Below are 26,477 nucleotides of genomic sequence, written 5' to 3'. Positions count from 1 at the left end.
GGCTACCCAGTCTAAAGTGCCCAGGCCCCCCAGAGCCTTAATCCAGCTTTGGGGGCATAACAATATATATATATATGGATTAAGCAACACTACAATAGCCTCTTTTTATATACATAAATATATATTGTACCAAAAACCACCCTTTAAGGATGGGCCGCTGCTGTGTGCTTGCCCCCCCGGGCTGGAATCTGCCAGCCCTCCCCTGCTAGGGGGGTTGCCCCAGATCATGTTATACCACATAGTAGTGTCGCCAGTTCATATTATGTTACAGTAGTAGCAAACCCTGACAAAGGGGACAGTGACACGAATTCGGGCATGCCCCACCAGATTAAAGACAGTTGTCAAACTGTCCACCTACCTGTTCTTGCAACTTTCACTACCTGCAGCTGCTGGTGTCTTAAGCTCAGATGTTTGTTGTCTGAATCCTGGAATGTTGGTGCCCTATTTGGAAAAAAGGGGCAGGTACATCAAATTTAGAAAGCATCAACCAGCCCCGATTTTAAATCAATAGCACCCATGTTTAACATTTAGGCCTCCCTCCCTGCAGCCAGCCCCAACATGGTATGCTGACGGCAGTTTTAGTTTGCTGCACATTATGTCAGATCTTTTGCTCACACTTTCCTTATTCTTACAAATATAAAGCCTTGGATCTTTCTGGTTTCTGTTGGCAAACATCACAGTAGCATTGAGGATTGACTTCACACCAAAAACAAGGATGTTTTAGAATCTACTGAATTACCATCTCTGTTCATCTGCTGGAGCCACTGATCTCAGCTGCCATTGCTGCAGCCAGCTCTATGCAGCTCTGGGACTCACAGAGCACAACTGTTATTGTCAGCTGCCTGGACCTTGTTGTGTTAGAGCTGCTTAAACTGCCTCCTCTATTATCCCCAGCCATGGGGCGGTAAAGTATCCTTCACCTCCTCCATTGCCCTGCACAATTTAGATCAATTGTTCCTTCCCACTCTTTCATTACCTACTCTAGCTAATCCACATTTATCCACATCTCTCCATCATGCACCTATTCAATTTACACTCTCTCCTTTTCACAAACCTTTTCTCTAAACTCCTCTCTCCTTTATCCAATTTCTCCCTCCCCATTACTGTTTCCCATTCCCTAGCTTCCTCCTTCTACGCTCTATCTTTGTGTTGCTGTCATTTATCTCCCCCAGATCCAATTCCTTAACAATTTGTGGCCTGGCTCACTTCCTATCCTTTGACCTGCCTATTATCATACTGGGCGACTTCAACATTCCCATTGATAATCCCACTGTCTCTTCTGCCTCTAAATTTATTTGACTTCTTTTAGTCTCTCCCAGTGGACCTTATCTCCCACCTACTGTGATGGACACACCGTCAACTTGTCTTCTCCTGCTACTGCTCCATCTCTAGTTTTTACAACTTAGCCTTCCCACTCTCTGGTCACAACCTCCTTTCCTTCAGTCTCACCTTACCTCATGCCTCATCTAAGTACACTTAACCCAATCCACTTGGCATCACTGGAGGAAATCTCATTCCTATCTTGATTTCCTCCACTAGAAATTCATCCTCTCATATTTTAGCATCGCCATTTTAATTGCCAAACCATCAACCTTCAAATCTCTAGTATCTACCCATTCTTATAATCCATGTCTCCGCTTTGCCACCTTCAACTGACTGCTCTGCCCACCTGCACCTCCTTCCCCTTCCTCTCTCACAGCCCTTAATTTTGCCACCTACTTCAAATACAAAATCAACACCATTCAACGAGATATTTCCTCATGCCAAGTTCCCCACACACCACCCACCTGCACTCCAGTAACTAAAGATGAAGTCTCTGTACACATCATCTCAGCCTACAACCTCTCTCCTTGACCCTATTCCCTCCTAAGGTTTCCACTCCATCTCCCCCATTGCATGCCCAACCTCTATTTCATCTCTTCAACCTGTCTCACTCCACTGGCACATTTCCATCCTCCAATCTGGCATTCCCCACACCCATGTATCCCCACTTCAATCCATACTATATGCTGCTGCAAGACTGATCTTCCTCTCTCAGCACTGCACATCTGCTGCACCACTTTGCAAATCCCTGCACTGGATCCGTGTCCTCCAGAATCAAATTCAAATTACTCATCCTCCCCTACAAAGCCCTCAACAACACCACCCCTCCATACATCTCAACTCACATCAAAATACTTGCCCTCTCGCCTCTCAAATCCACCTCTGATCTGCACCTTGTCTCATGTCTAGTAACCACCTCTCACAAAAGACTTCTACCGTGCTGCTCCCCACTTATAGAATCCAGCCAAAAGCCAATCAGTCTTTCCTACAGCCTTCAAATATTTAGATGCTCTCTGAAAACACATCTCTTTTTTAGAGCCTACTGTATCCCCTAAGATACTACTAACACTATTGCACCCTCATAACTGTCCCAGTCTACACTTTGAACCATAGTCTTTCCTCCTGTTTCAGCTGTGCACTCTTCCAATAAGAAGCTCCCTCATGAGCAGGGCCCTACCCTGTATTTTTATGTCCACATTTATTTTGTCCTTGTATGGCCATGTTTTATGTTAACGTCCTGTATTGCCTACACTACGGCACTGCGGATACAATAATAATAACATTAAATAAATAGTATTCACATTTAATAATAGAACTTTTTCCACCAACCAGTCCTGACATTAAATTAATAGCATACACATTAAATCATCATTATCATTTATTTATATAGCGCCACCAATTCCGCAGCGCTGTACAGAGAACTCATTCACATCAGTCCCTGCCCCATTGGAGCTTACAGTCTAAATTCCCTAACACCAACACCAAAAAGACTGGGTGGGAACCATTGTAATAGACAATAATATACCTATATATAATATACCTATTATGTGCACATACAAACTCCACACAGATAAGGCCATGGTTGCGAATCAAACTCATGACCAGGGCCAGATTAAGACATTATAGGCCCCTGGGCTAGGGGTTCTGTGAGGCCCCCATTTGTCAAGCAACTTATGCCCAATCCAATATTGGGGGGCCCCCCCAGTCTGTCAGTGACAGACAGTGTGAATAAAGTTCTTTCCCCCTCCCCTCCCCTCCCAGCATGCATCGCTCCACCTCCTGTGTGAAGAAGGTGAGGAGCAGCCATAGGAAAGAAAGAAAAGAAAACAGAAAAGAAGAGAAGTGAAGAAAAGAGAAGAAAAGAAAAGAGAAGAGGTTTGAAGAGCCCCCTTGCATCTACCGATGAGGCTTCAGGAGAAAAAAGAGCGAGGTAAATAAAATCTAATTATTTATTTATTTATTTAGTGTTTTCGGCGGGGGCGGCGTTGAAATTTTGCCTAGGGCACCTAGAACCCTAGCACCGGCCCTGATTACATGAAGATTTTTCTGGGGTTATTTTTATTACTATAGTTTGCTATTGTCTTTCTTTTGTTGGGGGTGTGATTCTGAGAAGATGAATGTTTAACTCACAAATAAAACTTCCAGAAAAAAAGGGATCGGGGCTGAACACTTTTTAAAAGGAACTATATATAGACAGTTTGATAAGTGTTTATAAGTACCAATGAAAAATAAGAAACACTGGTACAAAACGTTATGCTATAGTAAACAATATCAGCATGGTATATAAAACTCTTTTAACTTGTCAGCATTAACTTTTTATATTGATAAAAACCTCAGCAAAGAAATTTCTGTAAACTTGCCCAAAATATGAGCAGAAATTACATTAAGCGGTTTTATTTTCTCGGCATCAATAAAGCCGGCATACAACTGCCCAGCAGAGAAACCCAGCAATTTAATTTGTCTTGAAATATTATTCAACGTACAAAGCAAATTCCGTGAAAAAGGGCAACACCAAATTGCAAGTAACGCTGTTGTTTACCTCAATCACACTAGAAAGCCCCTGATATTTCCAATTTCACACCGTCAAATGTATCATTTTTGCTTATTTAAGCACAATGCTCTAGAAATATGGATCCCTGAACTTACGTTGCTGGTAGTGGTATGGATAATTTACTGCTCTGATCCAATTTTACAATCAGTGGGGACCAGTAAATCGCTGCATAAAAGAAAAGTGGAATGAGGTCCTTTTTCTTTAGTGTCAGCAGCCCGTGATTATTATGTTTATTAGATTTCACTGAATGGGCTTCACATTTTCTCAAATATGCAGGAGAGTTATATTTCCCCTGGAGTCTGATATTAGCATTTCTGTGCCTCAGTCCTTGAATAGAAAAACAACAATAAATGTTTTAGTTTACTATAAAATTTGGATCAAATCCAATCAAATTGAATTTTTTTTCTATGAAAGATCATTTGCAGAACAACACATGGTGCAAACTTGGGTCAATTCTGTAGAAACAACCAAACTGGTCAACTATATTTGACTATGTATGGCCAGTTTAAAAAAACATTGTGTACTGTGTTTCGGCTGCACTGTGACGCAGTACACTTGATAATAATGGGCCTGATTCATCATGGTACGCAAACGCATACGTATCTGTGTTTCATACTTTGAGTGACGCAAACCGTTATATTTGCGTTGGAGTTTGAGATTGAGTTGACTTTGAGTGCCGTATCTGCTCTGTTTGCGCTGCGTATGGTGTTTTACGTAGCTCAAGTCCCGTTTAGCAGATGAGTATGCGTTTGCGTACCTTGATGAATCAAGCCCAATGTCCTTATGTCTGTTTTTTTGTGTACCCTTATGCAAATAAAGTTTATACTTTTTCAATAAAAAATTGCAACCATCTTAACTTAACCATGGAGTGAGGGGTTACCATCTTCAATACATTTGTTAGTTTTGCATGTGTGAATATTTTAATTACATTGGTCAAAAATGTATTTCATACTAAGTATAGGGACGGAATCCGATCTCCAATGATCACAGAGTAGGCAGAGAGCTCACGGCATTTTGTAGGGAGTGTGGCTGCATTGGTTGACTATACATTTGTGACTAACAGAATGCTTTATATGCACGATAACGCCTACTAGTCTGCCTAGCACAGGGCACACCACTTCACAGTCTTTGTTATCACCCTTGTAAAGGAAATCTGTTCCTACTTGTGTGTGTTGGGAGATGCTCCGGAAAACGTACGTGGCGGCAACAGTAATAACATCATCAATTTATATAGCACTGTGCTGTATTTGTCACTCACATCAGTCCCTGCCCCATTGAAACTTACAGTCTAAATTACCTAACACACACACACACACACACACACACAGACTAGTGTCAATTTGATGGCAGCCAATTAACCTACTACTATGTTTTTGGAGTGATAAGGACCACTAAGCCACCGTGCTGCCTGATGTCACATTTTTATCCTACCTACTATTACTTGTTTCCTGCTAAAATAACTTGGTTTAACTTAATTTATGTCTTAAGTTAAACAGAATTGTGATGTGAATATAGTGCTTATTATGTGTGTTAGTTTAGTGTGTTGTGTGATGCTGTCTTGGCCATCAAGTCTTAGTACTTCCCCATAGAGCTAGGCACAGTTGTTTAAAAGTAGGTTCATGACATCACATAAGAGCATTTGTACTGAGGTTTGTAGAAGACCTTTAATATAGCATTTGGAGAGAGGGGCTTTGCAATTTCATCCCGTTTGCTCACTACAGTCTGACCCTGTAATCAGTCACAGCCTATAAATAGCGAGGGAACAATTACCTTCGTTTGCCTCTCTAGAGTGGTCAGTTGTATTACACTGGAGTTAACACTCTCAGTGTAATGAGCATATTTTTTGAGGTTTGCAGCAGTGTGAGGAACCCCAGAGACTCCACAGTGGTGAGGGCTGGTGAGGTAGATTATTACATGTCACATAATAATGTAATACAAGTAATGGTCCATTTATGCACAGATAATGTTTTTTTTTTTCCAGAGAAAAGGTCTTCCACACTGAAATTATCTTATAATGCTTGGGTATATCGGACACACTAGATACATCTGAAATGATGTCCAGGTGTCTCCTACACTAGACAAAAAGATTCATACTAACATGACTCAAATTTGAGATTACACATTTTTTTCCCTCCAGTTTTCTAGGGAAGAATAAATTTGAAAGTGTCTGGGATAAGCAGAGCATTCACTCCCACACACCCCAAAACATTTGTTAGGCCCTCATCAGAAGAAAAATGTCAGATATCTCACCGATACTTTTGTTTTCCTTGCAGTATTCCACGGCAGAAACAAACCATTCGCCAGAGAGTGCAATAATGTCCAATTCATCTTCAGCGCAAAGGACCCTACTACCGCCTACGATTTCATGGGTGGAATGGGCGAAGTGGCAAGTGTACGTAGGGAATGTACTGTAAGGACCTGCCAAGCTGAAGATCAAGCTTTGGGCATGTAAACGGTACATGTTTTTCAGTCATATCACTTACACATCTACAGGTCGGGTGTAAGTGTTATTAGTTATGGCGGTTGTGTATGTATGCTAGGACATATGTTTGCAATCAGGAGCAACTGTAAAAATGCATTTTTTGGACAGCAGACATTCATAACATGGTATTAAATGTATTTTATGGAAAAATAAAAGGGAACTTTTTTTTTGTGCATTCTTTTGGGACTTTATATTCCACATATGTATTCACGTCCCAATGCTCCTTGTTGAATACGGACGTGCATATTCCCCAAAAATATCACCAAGACTAGCCCGCACAAGACCGCCTCTAGATACTCTCCCTTTAAATGACTCAAAGTAGTATAATATATTAACTGCGATAGGGTCAAAATTATATTACTGCCAACATCAGGTTTCAGGTACACAGATCATACAAGGACAAGGTCAATGTTGATTTTAGAGTAAGAATTAGTGAATTTAGCGCAGACACGAACAATGAGAATTGTCTACTACCCACATGCAATGTTGAATGTAGACTAGTGAGAGGCAATAGAGAATGTTTGACACCCCAAGGTAATGTGGAATCTGGACACAGTAGAACTCTTAGGGTTAGATTTACTAAGCTGCGGGTTTGAAAAAGTGGGGATGTTGCCTATAGCAACCAATCAGATTCTAGCTGTCATTTTGTAGAAGGTACTAAATAAATGAAAGCTAGAATCTGATTGGCTGCTATAGGCAATATCCCCAATTTTTCAAACCCGCAGCTTAGTAAATCTAGCCCTTAGGCTGAACACACAGGTGGAGGAAGCACAGTGGCCAAGTGGTCAGCACTTCTGCCTCACAGCACTGGGGTCATGAGTTTAATTCCAGGCTATGGCCTTATATGTGTGGATTTTGTATGTTCTGGCCGTGTTTGTGTGGGTTTCCTTTAGGTGCTCCAGTTTCCTCCCACACTCCAAAAACATACTAATTGGCTGCTATCAAAATTGATCCTAGTCACTCTGTCCGTGTGTGTGTGTGTGTGTGTGTGTTAGGGAATTTAGACTGTAAGCTCCAATGGGGCAGGGACTGATATGAATGAGTTCTCTGTACAGCGCTGCGGAATTAGTGGCGCCATATAAATAACTGATGATGATGATGACAGATCCAATCCCAAGCTTTCAAATTTAAGAGTCTGCGATGTGGGACAGTGTCAAAAGCCTTACTAAAATCTAGATAAGCTACATCTACGTCTCCCCTCCCCTTGATCTATTACTTTAGTCACCCGGTCGAAAAGAAAATGTCAGTAAAATTTATTTGACATGATCTCCCCCCAGTAAATCCATGCTGTTTGGGATCCTGTGAGTTGCTGGATTTGAGATATTGTATAACTCTTTCTTTTAAGAATGTTTCCATCAATTTCCCTACTACTGCTGTAAGGCTCACTGGTCGGTAGTTCTTTGCCTCTTCCTTGCTTCCACTTTTGTGTAGTGGGACTACAGTCGCTCTTTTCCAGTCCTCTGGAATTACTCCTGTAGGTAGTGACTGGTAGAATAATTCTGTTAATGGTGTTACCAGCACCCCTTTAAGCTATATTAGTATCTTTGGATGTTTCCCATCTAATTCCCCATTGATTTATCCAATTTGTTTTTGAGAGCTGTTAGGACCTTCTCCTCTGTAAATGTACTTATCTACCTCATCTTTATGAATGTACTTGCAACTTAACTGTGGCCCCTTCCCCTCTCTTTCTGTAGTAAACACTGAGCAAAAATAATTATTAAGATGATCTGCTATTAACTTCCCTCCCTCAACAGATCACTTACACTCTGTCTTAGTCTTATTATTCCTCCTTTAGTTTTCTTCCTTCCACTTCTATACCTAAAAAAATATTTGCCCCGTTTACCTACTGAGTGGGGCCAATTTCAATTCAGCTTGTGCCTTTGCATATCTGATTACCTTCTTAGCCCCCTTTGGTCTAACAAGATACACCTCTTTTCTTCTGAGTCTGCTTATATTTCCTGAAGACCATCTTTTTTTTCCCTTGCACAATAATTGCTATTTTTTTTTTTTGCGAACCACAGTCTTCCTTTTCCTTGTATTTTCCTAACCCTTTTGATACAAAAGGTCTGTTGCTTTTAGTATTGTACTTGTTAATTTTCCCCCCTCTCTTGCACTCCCCTTTCAAGTTCAAACATTCTGTCAAAGAGTCACTTACACATGTTCCCATCTCTACAAAGTCAGCCTTCCTAAAATCTAACACTTGTGTTTTTATGTTGTATGAGTCGGTCTCTCTCTTTATATTACACCATACTGCTTGATGATCACCAGATCCTAGGTTCTCTCTCCTACATTTACATCTGATATTCGGTCACCATTTATATATACTAAGTTTAATATTACTTCTTTGCCAGTGGGCTCCACCACCATTTGCTTGAAGGATGCTCCCTGCAAGGAATTCAGAAGGTCCCTACTTCTAGTGGAACTTGCAACTTGTTCACATCAGGTAGATTAAACCTTCCCATGATTATTACCCCTCCTTATAATGCCATGTAAATGCCCCATGTGTCGTACCAGATTAACCACCCCTTTTATTTAGCAGTTTTCACATAGTCCTCTGTTATTTGTACCAGTTGGTAAATGTAATGCCACCATTGATTATTTTTTTTTTTAAAAAGTGCTGTGGAATATGCGCAATGGCTTCAAATAATCATTTCACGCTCAAGGCCAGTGCTAGAAAGAAGAAACTTATATGGTAGTCCTGACACTTCTCATCCACCATCTTGTCTCTGGGATTCAGTGGTCTCTGTCCCGCCACAAACTCAGTGCGAAGCTGTGGTATGTACAGATGTCTACATGCTCTAAAATAAATACATGTTGACCCCTTCACTTATCAAAAACAGCACAGCTCCCCTCCCCCCTCTCATTCCCTATCCACCCTAAACTCATGTTTTTATAATCCCTAAAAATATGGTCATATTTTATTCTAGCTTTAGTCCTTAGCTGCCCTTTGTTTAGTCATTTTAAGACATCTCAGGTTAAACTCAGGTAATCTTTGTCTTACTTATGTCATTTATTTACAATTCAGCTGCTCTGCTATATGTATAAAAAAAGGATTGTAGGGATAACAGCGCTGCTCTAAAAAATATGTATAAAGCTGCCAAAGTGGGTCTGAGTGGGACGAATTCCAAAACTTCCCAGTATAAACAAATAAAAATACAATGTTGACCCACGGTGCTAGAAATAGCAGCAACACGATGGAAAAAGGATGCAACACTTTTCAACATGGATGGTATTATACAAACAGGAGACACTTCTGTAAATAACCCAAAAAGATTTATTTTGGCTTGGTACAAAAAAATGGGGAAAATAGATATATGCCAGGGGTTAATACAAAAAGTAAAAAATAAATAAATATATATATATAAAAAGGAAAAACATAAAAATAGTGATAAACAATAAAAATAAATCCAAACTAAATCCAAAATATAAGTCAGAAAAAGATCCAAGTAGGTACATATGATCCAATCATATACACTGTAGTTAAAAAAGGAGAATATAATTATGCAGATGTAAATCACACAAAAAGGGAGAGGTAGGGATAAAAAAATGTACCTAAGTAAAGGTCCTAAGGTCTTTCACAGAGGTGCCAGAGTCCGTGGAGCCCTCCAGGGCTATAAACGAGTGCTTTCTCTTTCCGGAGGCGGTGCACCACCGATGGTATTAGGTTTCAACGGCTACACCTTTAATTATGATGCTTTGGAATGCAAGCCTTACATAAGTGTCTCCTGTTTGTATAATACCATCCATGTTGAAAATTGTTGCATTCTATTTCCATTGTGTTGCTGCTATTTCTAGCGCCGTGGGTCAACATTGTATTTTTATTTGCTCTGCTCTATGTTCCTGCTATGATTGTCCAACCAAGATAAAACATAAGGAATTATTGGAAAAAACCCCAAAACAAAATACACATCACAGGCAAGTACATAGGTGCATATTTGAATTTTATTGCATCTTTTGAAGTTTTACACTTTGGAAAAAAAAGCTGAAAAAATACACTTGTTGGACATTTCTGAAAGCTAAATACCTCAAAGAAACACTCTAAAATCATTGTGTCAATTACTTTATTCTATGTACATTCTATGTACTCTTTTGCTCATACAAAGGAGTGTACCTTGATAAATGTGTATTTCGATACCAGCAATCTAAATATAAAATAAAAAATGTTTCTAGTTATAACCGTAAAGTAACATTTGCTTTGTTTACACAATGTTCAACCTACTTTGTTCCTGGAAAATGAGAACTAGAACATTTATACCTCACTATATTTTCTCTCACAAAACTGGTTGTTCCCAATGAAATGGTCTCTGCGCATTTCTGCAGCTTATGTATTAAAAAAAACCCTGGATGCAACTCTCCAAGGCGATCCCTGGAAATTAGATCCCTGACACTATTTAAACGTCTTTAATTTGGATGGGAATAGCAATGGATTCTACATTCACTTATTGGGAACATGTCACAGTAATTATCCTAAGAAATTGTAACAAGTTGTGTATAAAAAGGCATACGAGAATTCAGGATTGCTTGGATGGATCTGTTTGAATGCCATCGGGTTGCAATAATTGTAAAACATTTGGATATTATACAGAGAGCAGAAATACCAGCTGCTAATGCTCATTTACATACTTATTGTATAATTTAATTAAGAATAACTTATGCAGCAGTCGGTGCTAGTCTACTTATAAAAGCAATGCTACTGAGACACAATCTTCTGACAAAGTCTGGACATGCTGGTTTCATTACAAGGTGCTCCAAGATAATCCTCAGCTCTGTGAATAAAGTCCTGTAAAAAGAGGATTAAACACACTTTGTATTAGCTGAATATAAAGTTTTTTTCCTGTAAATTCCCCCCCCCCACCAGAAACCTTTAAGCATTAGACCAAGGTTAGCTGATGACTGGACGTTTAGACGATTTTCTCCAGTTTCTGTCAGTTACGTAGGGTCAGAAATGTCCAGCGTTTCATACAGAATCAAGCAGACACATTCTTATTTGATTGATGAAAAGAAACCAATGTTTACGTTTGACGCCTCTATATCCACTTATAATGGAGAGATACTTATGGATACTCACCTAATGATTTTAATATAATTTCATCTATACAATATCATAAATTGTACATAAGGGCTAATAATCTACTCCTAGGTCGTTCATCATTAACATGCACAAATGTAAGTAACAGGTACACTTTAACTTAAATGTCATGACAACATGTGGATACCAGCACGAAGTGTGCAGAGTGTATATTACCACGTACCGGCAGTATGGATTTCTTCTGGAAGTGTAACGTAGTGTCAGGAATCTGTAGTATATGAAAGGCTGCAATAAACTCCCCTGACCACTGAAAATGACAAAGCAAATAAATTAATCAATATGCATGGTTGAATGAACAGACCCTATTTGCAAGATATTAGGTTCTTCTAGTTACAAGATGAACTGATCAGGTCTCATTGCCTGTTATTCAACGTCTATAGGATGATTGTGTAATATTCTTAGGCAAGTGTTCATACATGGTGTAATAACTATAATAACAACAATAATAATTATGTCACATTATGCCTCTGCAGCTAACAAGAGCTTTTTCAATCACTCTATTTCATGTACATCTTGTATTAGTCAAACAGAGATATACAGTTGCCAACAGTTTAAAATACTATCCAGAAACACATTAGTACTGAGCCAGTATGAGTTATGCTATCCGATACTACAATCTCCATCATGTTATGTGTGCCAAATAGTTTTTATTGCTCCTTTCCAACTACAGACTTAATAGAACAGATAGTAAGAACTGCATCCCACACGCAGAAAAAGAGGAATTGTATTGAACAATTGGTCAGTATTGGAAAATAGGTACATCTGCAGGGACAAAACTTTACAACCTGGTAATTGTCATCATATCATTTTATTTTGCTTTTATAAACAGCCTAGTGACACATTAACAAAAAATAAATAAAAAAAATGTTAGACGAGTTGAGTCTGAAATACAGTTCTTATTCAAGAATGGAGTAGGTTCCATTCAGAATAAGTCTACAGAATATGCCATTATTTGTAATTATTGGGGATTATCAGCAATCAGTAAAAAGGGACTAGTAAAACAGGATGTAAAAAAGGTGAATTGCAATGTGTACAAAACTAAGAAATGGTGAAGTGGTAGAGAGAAAATATCAGTTTTCTCACATTCACTTTGAACTGTAGCCATTAGATATACACAGTGGATACAGATATTTTGTGACCTTACCTATATTAAGCCTATAAATTAGCTAAGAGTGAGTGACTGACCCGTGGCATGTCGGAACAAGACTGCGCTGACCCGTGGCATCCCCAGCTGAAAAAGTTGCCATAAGCTTCTCGCCAGATGGTATTTCACGATGATACCACCACCTAGGATGTTCCCATCTGTGCCCCTTATTCTCTGGCAATACAAAGCCCATAAAGCCCAGGGCTTTATGGCTTACATATTTTAAACCCCCAAAGTAACCAGATTTCATACACCTACAAAAAAACATCTCTGAGGTTTAGCCATACAAGTGCTCTACTAAAACACAAAGGGGTAAATTTATCAAGCTGCGCGTTTCAAAAAGTGGAGATGTTGCCTATAGCAACCGGATTATAGTTATCATTTAGTTAGTATATTCAACAAAATGACAGCTAGAATCTGATTGGTTGCTGTAGGCAACGTGTCTATAATAGGTGATCCTACACTCTGGAAGCAATTAACCATTTCATTGTTAAAATGTGGATCTTGAGGGTAAATGAAATGATGCTCATGGAAGACCTCACGCTAACTTTTCAGGATAGACAGGCTGCTCATACAGTGACATGGCCATTATGGATGATGGTTCAGAAATCTACACAATACAAGACGATCTTTGCTACTTAGTACAGCTTATGGCCAGCAAGATGTGAAGTTGAGGCTCCTACACAACAGTCCTTTCGGTTTCCTTTTTTTCTCTTACTGGTATCTCTGTTCCGCTGTCTCCCTTCTTTGTACTTTTCTGCTGGTTTCCCCCTACTACCATCACATTTATAGGGTTCTATAAGTATAGGTATCATACAATTGACTCTAAAGGGCAGAGTCAATTCAGCCGCGACTGTGAAGATACCGGGTTTTCTGGCCCAATTGTACCCAATACCTTCTAAGCAGCTTCCAGCCATCAATTTCCCGAATGAACATCACCCCCCCTCCCCCGGAGTGGCTCCTTATATCTAGGGTCAAATTTCCACAGTGTTTTCCCCTTCCTGGGCAAACCACTGGGTTTCTCCTTGTTAAAGATTGGCGAGTCCTGAACTAGGGGGTTGGAGAGGGGAGTGGAGATGAGCTGTACTTCCACATAAACTCCCCTGCTAGATTGTAGACCAAATGTCTGAACTAGTCTTGTGAAAACAATGGCTACTAATTAGCCTTATACATATTTACAATGAGCTACAATATCCCCTTATCCACATGTAATTAGACACTGTAGTTGTACTCTTTTGAGCTGGGGAACAAAAGCAAGGGCTATAAAGAGTACATGCTATAATCCACATATTGTGAGAAACGAGGGACAAGCTGGTTAAGGTGTTATCAAACTAATTTCGTCACAGCAACTAACACGGCGTTAAAGTCAATACCGTTAATACAGTAATTTTAAGCCTGCTTTCTGCTTGCAGCTCCCTGAGCTAAAAGCCGGCTTTGAAATTACCGTATTATTATTGCAACGTTGGTATTTGTGCGCAGGCTGCATTACTTTTTACAGTAACGCGGCCAATTGAATTTCCCCCTAAGAAGTAAGTAAAGACTCGCCAAACGTATCTATATACTGTATTCCTATGCTTGTCGTAAATAAAAATATACACTACTGGTGTAGGGGACGTGTAAATCATTATTCATATAACTAGAACATTGGCCATGCTGTAAATATACTTTGTCGAGGCAACAATAACATCAATAGGATTTACAGCAATATCAATTGCTCAAAATCTGGGTCTACAAGTTTCTTAGTGGACAAACAGAAGAATCCACAACTTGCCATTACAGGTCACCGCTTAGTTTTATATAGGAAAGAAATAATTTAGTGAGGGGATCACTAAGGTTCAATATGTATAAATAAGTACAATGTGATTCTTTTGGATTGTGTTTGAAATCTGACAACCAATCACGAGAGAAAGGGCAATTCTTACCTGAGCAGCATGAAGACAGTTGCAGGCATTAGAAAGATTTCATTGCAAGCGACAAACTTCAGAATATTTTGCTGATTTGCATTCAGTTTGTCCAGAAGAGACCTGACAAATTGCATGCTGTTTGCACCCTTGGCCTGAAGAGAGAAAACATCAATCAAGATTTAGTGCTAAAATCTTATTGATACAGCACAAACATAATTTGAATGATGTGACTTATATCCTACAACGTTAGCGTCTCTACTTGTCAATCAGAACAAACATTCTACTGTATCTGCCACATTCTAGAATTCTGACAGCATTCTTACGTCCCTGCACTTCCTCATAGCAGCAGCCATATATGAGAGGGATGCTTTAGTCCACAGGACCCTACTACTAAGCTGCCAGTCTATGAAGAGACAATACAGATAAGTCCGATACAATTTTATCACCACTATATAAAGTAATACAAACAATGCTCGTCAACTATGGCCTATTAAAGGTTTTCTCAATCCCCCCTCCTCACTCATTTATGGCCCCCATAATTAAGGGTTTTTTTTCTTTTGTTTTAAACCTCAAACAGCAAGTTCTGCACTGACCAAGAGATGTACAAACACTGTACACAAGTCCTTCACTTCTTCCTGCAATCAGTGTTTAGCGTGTGGTGACAAAGTATGATTGGAGTATTCTCCCAACCACCCCTATTCGCAAGAATCAGTCACCACAATCCAAATACAGTTACTGTAGGAAGCAGCGTAGGTTATTGCTGATACTTTACTCTTCTTGCAATAAATTACTGCTAAGTGAGCCTGATGACAAGAGCTCAGGGGTTGTGCAGCAAAAAGAGGTGTGAAATGCCCAGGTTTACAGCACATTATAGTATATACACTATAATGCATTATTAAATATAGTGGACCAGAAAGGAAGTACAACTGTAAGGAAACACAGATCTACAGCCTGGTCACATAACCTGCATGCTGGCTGGAAGCGTGAGCTGAGCACTATACGCCTCCATTAATGCTGGAACAGCTCACTTATGCATGCAGAAACATAGATATAATATCCATTATGTAAGGGGCTGTCAAGCAGGAGATGTATTACATTTGAGGGAATAAATAACTCTGCTCTATAAAAGGTTTATTTTAAATAAAAAATATGTTCAGTTACAAGGATTGTGCATAAGGGCTGTACATGGACTGGAAGCACAAATAAGGTGGAGGGACATAGCTGTAGTTATAGCAAATACATTATTAAGGTATACAAAAGTTTGTCTGTGAACAAAAAACAAACAAAAAAGTTGTATGGACAGTACAGATAGCAGAATTCTGACCATTGTGACAGAGGTCCACAACTCACAACTGAGAAGGGACTGTAGGTAGATGTTCATTTCCCCTGAACTGGTCATTAAAAATAGTTGTTCTTTTGTAAGCATACCATGTAAATATAAAAGGCAGCAACACTTACATCTAAGATCTTCTTCGTGTACGTTGATGCATGAAGCAATGAGAAAAGCAAGACAGGGAATATGCTCACTGACACACACATTAAGGAAACAAACATGATCTATTTGTGCTTTAAACATTAACATTTTACTTGATGTGGTAAATAATGGTTACCTGTTAGAAGCCCACTGCCTGGGTCTTTCAAAAAACTTAAAGGATAAGATCACCTATATGGACTTTGTTTTTTCCCACCCTCGGTTATATGTGCAACATATTTAGAAAATATAACACATATCCTATATATAACAATGTGTAGAATACACTCAAGAGACCATACCTAACATTTTACTCTTCTGCAGGATTTCTATTTTATGGAAGGCCGGGCGTATGCAGCCCTCTAAATATAGCATCTCCATTGTCAGGATTGTAGGTTTAGGCTACTACAGTGTTGGCTAACCTGTGACACTCCAGGTGTTGTGAAACTACAAGTCCCAGGATGCTTTGCCAATATATAGCAGCTTATTGCTGAGAGGGTATGCTGGGACTTGTAGTTTCACAACATCTGGAGTGTCACAGGTTAGCCAACACTGGGCCACTATGACTGTGTCCAGAGTGTCAAGCCGGCATTTTTTTGAGAGGATATCAGTTGCCAATGGGAAGATCTACATTCACAAACAGTGTGGGAGGAGGAATGCTATACATACTATAAACTCATACTATAACTCTGAGATACGGCATTACTTCAGCAAAAAAGGAGACAAATTATTTTACCAACAATTTAGGTGCACTGAATTACAATGAAATAAACAAATAAAGTTTGAAACATCTCTTGCATCATCCCCAGTATGTCAAAAACTTTTTTTTAAAAAAAAATGATCTAAATATGACATTCTAAAAAATAAAAACATTTTTCCTAATAAAAATACAACAGTTGTATTATTGAAGTGCATGACGTGTGCAATTGCTGCCTGTGTTACATACCAAGTTTGTGGCCATATCTACCATGTTAGTAACCTTTTTCACTCTGGATGAAATATTTAATAGATTCACAATTGTTGGCCCATTTTGCACTGTGAATTTCTGGGCCAAAATCAGAAGAGATCTGGCTGCTCAGATGCTCTGATTAAGCAGCAGAATTAGCCCATGCCTGGCCCACCTTTACGCTTGCAGACAATAAGCCAATTCACATTAAAAAATGGGCCAACACTTCTTCTGGACACAGAGGCCGGACAATGCCCGCATACACCAGACATTAGTGGTCATCTTCAGCAGGCCCGATAATGACCCTATTAATTTCAATAGGATACTAATCTGGCATCACGGTTATTTTGAAGGCACACAGTCTGCAATATTGGGCTGACATCGGCTGCTCTATTGCAATGTATGACCTGCTTCAAGACAGCTAGTAGCCATCACAAGTTCTAGGTAAAGGGCATATACTCACAGCTTAATTACAATTCTCAAATGTTATATCATGTATTGATTGCAGACTGGTCAATGTAACTTGTTACAAACAGTGATTGCAAAGGATACTTGTGACAGGGTAAGAGTTGACAAAGATAAGTGAATATAGTAGGTAATGGCAGCTGTCCTCTAACAAAGCCTGGCTCAGAAATGCCCGGCTCAACTGGAAGTGAGGTAACCTCTGATGCAACCGAAGGGCACTGGTGAGAGCATTGGCCAGCAAGGCACGCTGATAGAAACTGGCAGCTTCATGTAAGCTGTAGATGGGGGGTAAAAATAATAAGAAAACAAGTTAAGTCTGTATGTGAAAAATAAAACAGTTTTTAATATGGTTTTCTCATTTAAATACTCATCACTTCTCTACACACACAAGACTCATAGCTGCATATTATATAAAAATATATATATCATTGTAGTACATTTACTGCAAACAATGTGCTCTATACTGGAAACAATAGTTCTTGAATGGTTTGACATTAAAACCTTGCAAAATATAAAAGTTTGACACCACAATCTTACTGCATCAACTTGGCAGAAGCCTCACATCACTACTCTGTGCTGCTGGCGATCCCAGCTCTTTCCACTGTCTAACTCTCAGTCTGCGACTTCCCACTAGTCTTCATTCCCCATGATATGGCCCCGGTCACACACAGCCCAGTCCTAATAACATAATCATAAAGGTGGGCAGGTCTCACAAGGTCTGCAGTTATCTCCAGCTGCTGCGAGTAGTCATACAATCTGATGGAGAATAAACAGGGTACACGCGATCCAGCAGGAGGTGAAGAGTACAATAAGGTGATCAGACCCAAATCAAACACCTTAAGTTATTTATACAGAGGTTTCAGGTAAAGCTCCCAAGGTCGCGGTTTTGTAGTCAGGTTTGTAACCATATGACTAAATGCATCTCTACAGGTTTAGGTGGATGTCTACATTTTTAATGACTACAATTTAGTTACTTACCCTAAAATAGGAAGAATAAATAATGCTGAACAATATACTGTGAACCACCGAGATAGCCACATAGCAGAGTCAAGTTTATTTGCCAGCATGAATTGCTAATAAATAAAATGAAAAATACAATCAATACACTAAACAATATCAGGACATAAAACAGGACAAGTAAAGGATTATTAAAACATAAGAAACAACCGTTAACAGCTTACAAACAAATCCCTTCTAGAACGCTTCACGTACCATATACTTTCACTGCGTTTCTAATCGATATATTCTAGTTTGAACCATTTACTCAAAACAGAAATGTACTGAAGCTTAAATGTTATCATCAAATCTGTAGAATTAAAGTTTATGTTTAAACAAACTACATGTGTATAGTTGATAGCTATTTTGTGTGGATAATAGTTTTCTGCTGTCTTATTTGTCAGCATTTTATTTCAGGAGCAGCAGCTGTATTTAGAATTGCTTCTTTCCCTCAATCTCATGGACCTGACACTTTTCAATGTAACTAATGAACGAACTAGCTCAAAAAAAAGCTACATAAGCAAAACAAATATATCATGAAGTGGGGCCTAGTCCTGTAGAGACTCTCTCAAACAGTGATGCCCAATTAATAAAACATTTTATCTTTGAATATTGTTAATGGGAAAGGTCACTAAATGTAAAAGCATAAGACATAACAAAAAAAAAACCAAACATAGATCTTGTCTGGCTCTTCCAGATGAATAGATTGAGCACAGTCCCATGTCTGACAGGTGATTCATTCTACAATTGGTCTTGGGCAATGCCAAGCAAGCAGTCTAACATTTTTCAAGATAATGTGACACTGTTCTACTGTGGTCTATAAATATGTTATTTATTCTGGCAAAGCAAGTGATATGACAACTCTTGCCTATAAATCATGCAATGTCTTAATTGCAACTATGCAAAGAAATAAGGTTTAAGGTGTAGAATACCTTTATATTTTTAAAAATATCCAAAAGAAAAAAAGAAAGAAAGACCCCTTTTAACCATCAATTAGCTAAATGTGCCTTCGGGAGCTGCTCTGTGGTCTTCCCGATATTTTCCTGGAGTATAGGTCACAATACAGTGTTCTCCCCAGTAAACTTTGCCTGCTGGGTGGCATTAAGAAGTAGTCGGTGGGGGGCAGTTGTAACACTTTGCAATAATATTGAAAAATGTTGGAAGTTATTGCAAATACCTGTCAGGACTGGTCAGACCGGTGGTCTGTGGTGTAACACACACTGCTGGCCGTAGTGCTCACATATTGCCTGTTGTACTAGGAGAAACAATGGTTTATTCTATTATAATAGGACTCTGTTGGGCTCCAAGAGCCGGGTGACAAGTAAAAACAGCCGGGTGGAGCACCCGGGACAAAGGTTCTGGAGAGAACACTGCAATATTTGTTGTCCTGTGTGGATACACTTTTATTGTATAATGATATTCTCCCCCATAATAGTTATGAGGAAAAGTGACATATTAATTGCTGAAGACAGGAATTAGTCTATGTAATCTTAATTTGAAGTTGTAGAGGAAAGACAAAGCAGTGACAAGACATATAAACTCAGGACTCCTTCCTACTTGAGAGAGGAGGGACAGTTTAATCAAAAGACATCTCTGGAATGTGTAGGCCAGTGTCCTGAATTGGTAAAAGGGGTTAATATGTAATGAAAATTAGCTGTTTGGTTTCTATATTTAGGTCTATATGATGGACATAGTAAAGGTCACAAAAGGAAAAATATTAACTAATTTAATAGGAGTATAAACCCCACAATTTCCATCTACTGGTTTTTTTGCATCTAAATCTCTTGCCTCCAAACTGCAGCAAAATACCCAATTATTTAACCAGAATTACAGCAAATGATGTAACTTATTTCCTTAACATTTTTGCAAAACATCATGACATCAGTCTGATTGACCAAGAGATAAACAGTGGTGTGTGTTGCTGCTGTTCAGTGTATTTTTGTATACTTGGATGTATGAGGACATAATATGAGTTTCTCAAAATCATGCAATACAAATCTATCAGTTTCTTAATACACCAATGTGCTATGAAAAACATGAATTATACCAGTGATAGAAGGCAAGAGAATGTAACATGCTGTAAGTCTACTTACCACTGCCCCTCCCTGAGGAGGAGGACTGTTTGGAACTGAGTCCGCCATGTCTGCAAAATCTGAGTGACACAAAAAAAGGAAAATGTAACATTGTGGTTTAATCATATTGCCTCAATATAAAATCTGTTCTCCCAAAATAAATTACATTGCATCCAAATGATGGACTATGATTAGTGGCCACTGCAGGCGGTGGGGCCCAGAAGTGAGGGGGGGCCGCAAATGTCGGGCCACCTTCCCGAGGCCCTCAGAGCAAGGCATCCTCCAAAAATGCGCAAGTGTCTGTGAACAGTGAAGCTCCAATCGCCAAACCTGCTCTGCTATCAGAAGAGCAAAGCAGGGGCTTCAGAGCGTGTGTGAGCCCATAAGGGTGACTATGACTATGGTCAAGTATACAAACCTAAATGAAAAGCACTTTAACATCTTAATTGGTTTATTCAGTGCTGGATAAAGGACTTCTGGAAAATGCACTTTACATGTCAGCTCAGTGAGTCAATATCCTCCTCCTGGATTTTGACTCACAGGGTTGGTGTGTAAAGGTCATTTTCTTGAAGTCTCTTCTTCTTTTGGATTGGCCTATTGGAATATTATTTTCCCATGGAGCATTGCATGAAGTTAGCCTGTTACTACTCATTGTTCTAGTTTGAAGTTCCGTGCTGGACAAATCCCATGAACCAACTAACCATTTTAAGTCAGCTATTTAATTCTCAATATGTTCACTCTAAATGACAAGACGAATCAAAAATGTCTCTAACTGACCAAAAATTGAAAACACAACTACAGAAACACAATTTTATATCTTACAACTACAGAAAACTGATTTTGAGAACCTCTTGAATCTGTATGTATGTTCTGTGCATTACTTATCTTATTATGTCACCCTAGGAAGGAAGATCAATGACCTGACAATGTGTACTTGGCAAAAACTGTTTCCTTTGTTATGTACAAACACATATACTAAGGTAGTGATAACACTGTAAAATAATAATGTATACACTTTTGCCCAGACAGACACTGTGACTTATATCGGGGATCACTCATATACCAATTTCATTGCACCATTTAAAGTTGTGGCTACACATAAATAAAGAAGAAAAGGTAATCAATTATTATAAAAAACAAGTTAACCCGTGCATGATACTCATGCATTCTAGTCAAATCAAGCTACTTAAGGTGTTAAAAAGGTTTTTGTCATCTTCATCGCCACACACACACACGCCGCTAGACTTTTATATATTAGATAATGCTAAGAATTTAGTAGGTCAGTGTATTATATAACTCCGCCCAGCAGGTGGCGCTGCAGCTTGAGCACTCTGTCACCCGGTAGTTTTTTTTCACCCACACACACACTAACACACGCCGCTAGGCTTTTATATATTAGATATGCATTTCTACATAAAAGGACTGTTAGCATGACATTAGTTTGTAGAAAAAAAAAAAGATACAGGAGCAGTTTTATACTCGACAAATATATATTATTTAAAGTTACACATTTAATGGCTAACAGCACCAAATTACACAAGCTTTCAAAATGAAAGCTGAAATGGTATTTATTTATAAAGGGATATGACTTGAAGAACAATCGTCACTCCCAAAACTTAATTTATAAACTACAAAAAATGAGGACCTGCAGTACTTCCTTGTGTGTGCAGAAGTGCCTAATAATCAGACTAGCGCATTTTAATGTGCACTCCCACTTTAAGTTTCTCAGAACTTAACTTTGCAGATACACCTAAAAATACACATGTTGAAAACCATAAAACGTCCACCCCCTTAATTCATTTAAAGTTCTCCATTTTCATGTAAAACACTGCTTGGCTTAGCTTCTTTAATAACTTAATCATGGTTGAAGTGCAACTAGAAATTTGCTTTTCGGTAGCAGTACAATTCAAACTTGCAAAATTTAGCCCATTACAGGGGCAAACGCAGGATTTGTAGAGGGGCGTTTCCATACCATGCCACCAGTGGGCGTGACCAGCATGCATGGGGACATGGCTATAATTTTAGACAGTGCTTGGCTGCTCTCCAACTCTTCCTATCCTTATAATTTACATGGGCAATGCTGTGTGCACTACTGTTAGGTGCACGCAGCTCTCCCTTTTCAAGTAGAGATGTGTGAAGCGGGAACAGGATCCAGCCACCTCAATTATACAGTGCCCCAGTCTTGGAGGGGGGTTTACAGGCACTAGGAAACCCCCTTCAGTTTGTCTATGCATTAGACCTACAAGACAAAACTAATCTTTGAGATTTTAGAGGAAGCATAGGCCTTCTTGATAGAAAAAAAAATAAAAAATAAAAAGACTAGGCACCATCCAGCAAAGCAGGTAATGCTCCTATAACTGTGCACTCTCCATTGTACCTCATTTAAATAATCTTGTCCTGAAAAATCTTGTTTTTAGATGTTCATGCAAAAGTAGGCACCCTAATGCTCCTCATCCGTACACAGCAAGGAATGCCCAACTGGACTCCTGCTTGCAGAGAGTGCAACTGGAACTTTCACACTGTGGGTTTAAACTGCTAAATGATAGATGTTGGAACTGAACAGAAATTTAAAGTGTAGTCAGATTTTCCCATTCCCTATTTTACTTTGGGATCCAGTCTGTCATATTTAATAAAATTGTGCCAAAGCAGAATTCACTGTAATTAGTAAAACTGCAATGGAAGACATACATTTGTTTGCAGATAGGTCTGATAGGTCATAGAAACAGTATGCTAAAAAAAAAAAAAATGTGCATTTTGATTGTTACAGGCCATACTTATCTTTTTAAAAATTTGCAGCTTGCTGAATGACTGCCGCCATGACGTTATAGCAGATTTCCCTTTCACAAAATATCATAATAATTCATTCACTATATAGAGTTGCATATTTTACATTCAATAAATGTCTCCCATCCCCCACTGTGTCAGGTATTATATTTACAGTCCTGTAGATTAACACAGAGAGCCCCTTTCACATGATCATCAATCATGTAGATTTAACCAGATTTCGGGGTGTATAAAGAAGTATGAAGAATGAGTTAAAGGATTTAAAGCGAACTAGCAAGTGGCAACAAGTTGAAAAACATGTGTTTTACATTGCATTGGCAGACACACAAAAGTCATAATGTGGGAATGTTTACCTGTTTTAATTAAAGCCCATTGTGCACAAAGTATATTTTAAAAAAAAAAAAAAACATGTTTCATGAACATTCGACAGAGCTCACAGTACTGTGCACACAAATTCATACTAGGGGCATATTCAATTATCGGCTGAAATGCTGAAAATCTCGCAGTCCGCGCACGGTTACCATTATTACGGTAATTTTCTCGCTGGATTTCAGCTCCCTGAGCTGCGAGCTGAAATCCAGCTAGCTATTACCGTATTAACGGTAATAGTTTTTCCGCAGCGCAGACAAAAAACAATTGAATATGCCCCATGTAAAAGCAACTGTTTCAAAGTAACAGATTGCCATTCAATGCTAAGCAGCATCAGTTCTATAGTCTCTGCTATGATGCAATCTCTCACTGTAAAGTAGGTTTTACAGTGTTATAGAAAGGTAACAGAGACTATAACACTGGTAAACAGGCCAAAGCATATGTGCCCTAGTAAATAAAGCTTAAACAAATTAAAGACAATAATGTATCTAGGATGTGGTGTATACTTGCACAGAAATATAGCAGAATTCAGAGAGCATATACTGAATAACTTCTCATAGCCACTGACATCAGACAGTAATTATGCATCTTCACTCTACAACAAGTAATATTTTAGGGTGAAATGTAAATTGTGTACATTTTCAAGGGGTACAGCATCTTTTATAAAGGAAAATCCAAAACAAAATTCACACTCAGGTTTAATAAGCGATTATAAGGTGAAATGCCCCTATAAAAGTCAATTATTAAACATGACAACATCCGGGTAAAAACGAATTACTCACAAAGAGGAACTGGCACCTCTCAGGAGTATGTACATAATAAAAGATGGGATGAGTAAGCACATTATGTATGGTCACTGGTAATATACACACAATGATACATAGTAATCCATACACTACAGCCTAAAGCTACGTAGTAATACACTAGTATGTAATATTAGACACCCATGCAATACATCGCAGCATGTAATAATTACACCACGACTAGGGAGAGAGAGACTAGATGCCACCATGTCTCCAGTGTCACTCGTAGCCGGTGACAGCTCCAGGCCTCCAGTACAATGGCTGCCCTGTCCATTCATTGCACATCAGGCCGGGCTGATGACCGCAGCCCCGGTCCCGGCCAGCACACGTGTCATACGCCTCATACATGACATAGACACTGTGCCCCATGTCCCACCCCCCGGGGACCCCCGAGCTGTCCTCACCTAAATCCCCGCACCTGACGGACTCCTTCTGCGGCACTGATTGCGACCAGCCACGGCTGTGACGTCACTTCTCAGCCCCACCAATACCTTCGAGGAAACCATGGAGAGGGGCGTGGCTACAAGGCGCGTCAGCGGCGAGCGGGCGGGACCTGTCGCCAAGCTAGAACGTTTCGATGATTGACAGTACATGCATCCAATGGCAGAGACGGGCGGGCTGGTGATTCTGGAAGGTTCTGCATGCCGGGTGTTGTAATAATGACAGGTCATTCAGTGAGAGCCGGGTGTGGGATTGTGTAGTGAGGGGCAGGCGGCTTCACAACCGTGGCTGTCAGGGGTTGACCTGGTGTGTACTCAGACATGTCCTGGTATGGCTACATTATAAGTATATTACGTTTATCCTGACGTTTATAGTCACTCTGGGCCTGATTTTGAGTTAGGAGTAAAGCAAAGAAAAGCAGCAAATTTGCACCCTGGCAAAACCATGTTGCATTAGAGGGGGAGGTAAATTTAAACTGTAGGGACAGATTTATAGTTGGGAAACATCATGTCATATATCTACTTTAATTTCAGTGTGTTAGATCTAAAATTCTGACCCAAGTCTGCCTGTGGTGTCACGTATATCTGGAAGCGCTTCAATTAGCTGGAGAGAATTGACACAAACTAAGTTCTGTATACAAGAAATATTCTCTAGTTTATTGATACAAGTTTTTATAGCCTACTGAATAAATGAATCCTACGTCATAAGCATATAATAGTTTATACCATTAGTGCAGTGGTTCCCAAACTGTGCGCCTACACTACATGATCGGTCGGTGATTGGGTGGAAAATATTAAACAGTATGACCAACCAAATGAAACAATGATCTGCTCTTTGGGATAACTTTACATCATTGTGTCATTACACACACTCGATATCTTGCCAAACGGTCAGATGTTGTCTGGAGGATTTTCGTGCAGTCATCGGGCCAGTGTGTACCCAGCCTAACATCTTCCATGCAATATCAACCAGATACAATAAACAATATACATATTTACAATAAGCTACAATGTCCCATTAGCCACATGTAATTAGACACTGCAGTTGTACTCTGTTGAGCTGGGGAACAAAAGCAAGGGATATAAAAAGTACTTGCTATAATCCACATTTTGTGAAAAACGAGGGACAGGCTGGTTAAAGTGTTATCAAACTTGTTTCATCACACCAGGGCATGGCTTAAGCTGCAATGTGTGCCACCCGCCCTCTGAACCTTGCTGAACCTCTGATGCTCCTTGTGAGATGAGGCCCAGCAGTTAGGTCATGGCAGGCCCCCTTGTTCCGGGCCCATATAGCGATACCTCCTGTAACTCCCCCTTGATGGCGGCTCTGATTCCCATACCAAGTAGTATCCATAACAATAAGGATGTTGCATACATTTTATAATGCGTGTATCCCTTGCCAAGCACATTCACGATGAACATGCCCTATGATTGCTAAATGGTAGCTATTGAAGGCTTTATATTCTATAATAGTGGGTATACTATTTAAGGTGGTCATCACTGGTGAGGCTATACTTCATTTATTAACAAACAGACTGAAAGGAAATGGGGAAACAGCTGAATGGGAAGAAGTATAAGAGATTGTAGCGAACATAGAGGAATTACAATTCTAAGGATTAACCCATCACATAATAAGGC

General features: G+C 39.4%; 1 protein-coding gene across 1 annotated transcript; it reads right to left on the bottom strand.

The window, feature by feature from the left end:
- Positions 1–10,756: 10,756 nt before the first annotated feature.
- Positions 10,757–24,907, bottom strand: TMEM33 (transmembrane protein 33). Its single transcript, XM_075195052.1, has 8 exons — positions 24,804–24,907; positions 20,465–20,523; positions 18,354–18,448; positions 17,463–17,650; positions 15,952–16,019; positions 14,512–14,645; positions 11,609–11,692; positions 10,757–11,136 (listed from the first exon to the last, which is right to left on the bottom strand). Exons 2-8 carry the CDS (start codon positions 20,510–20,512, stop codon positions 11,007–11,009), a joined length of 747 nt encoding a protein of 248 aa, XP_075051153.1. The 5' UTR covers positions 20,513–20,523; positions 24,804–24,907; the 3' UTR covers positions 10,757–11,006.
- Between the last annotated feature and the right edge of the window lie 1,570 nt (positions 24,908–26,477).

Source organism: Mixophyes fleayi, chromosome 1, assembly GCF_038048845.1.
Source record: "Mixophyes fleayi isolate aMixFle1 chromosome 1, aMixFle1.hap1, whole genome shotgun sequence".
NCBI classification, from domain to species: Eukaryota; Metazoa; Chordata; class Amphibia; order Anura; family Limnodynastidae; genus Mixophyes; species Mixophyes fleayi.
Note: the sequence above shows the minus strand (reverse complement) of the source record. Positions and strands in the feature narration are given on the sequence as shown.

Coding starts and splice junctions, on each gene's coding strand:
- TMEM33 (XM_075195052.1), bottom strand. CDS start 20,512: ATGGCGGACTCAGTTCCAAACAGTCCTCCTCCTCAGGGAGGGGCAGTG. Junction 18,449..20,464: donor CTCCTCAGGGAGGGGCAGTG/GTAAGTAGACTT, acceptor TTTATTTATTAG/CAATTCATGCTGGCAAATAA. Junction 14,646..15,951: donor ACACGAAGAAGATCTTAGAT/GTAAGTGTTGCT, acceptor TTCTCTCTTCAG/GCCAAGGGTGCAAACAGCAT.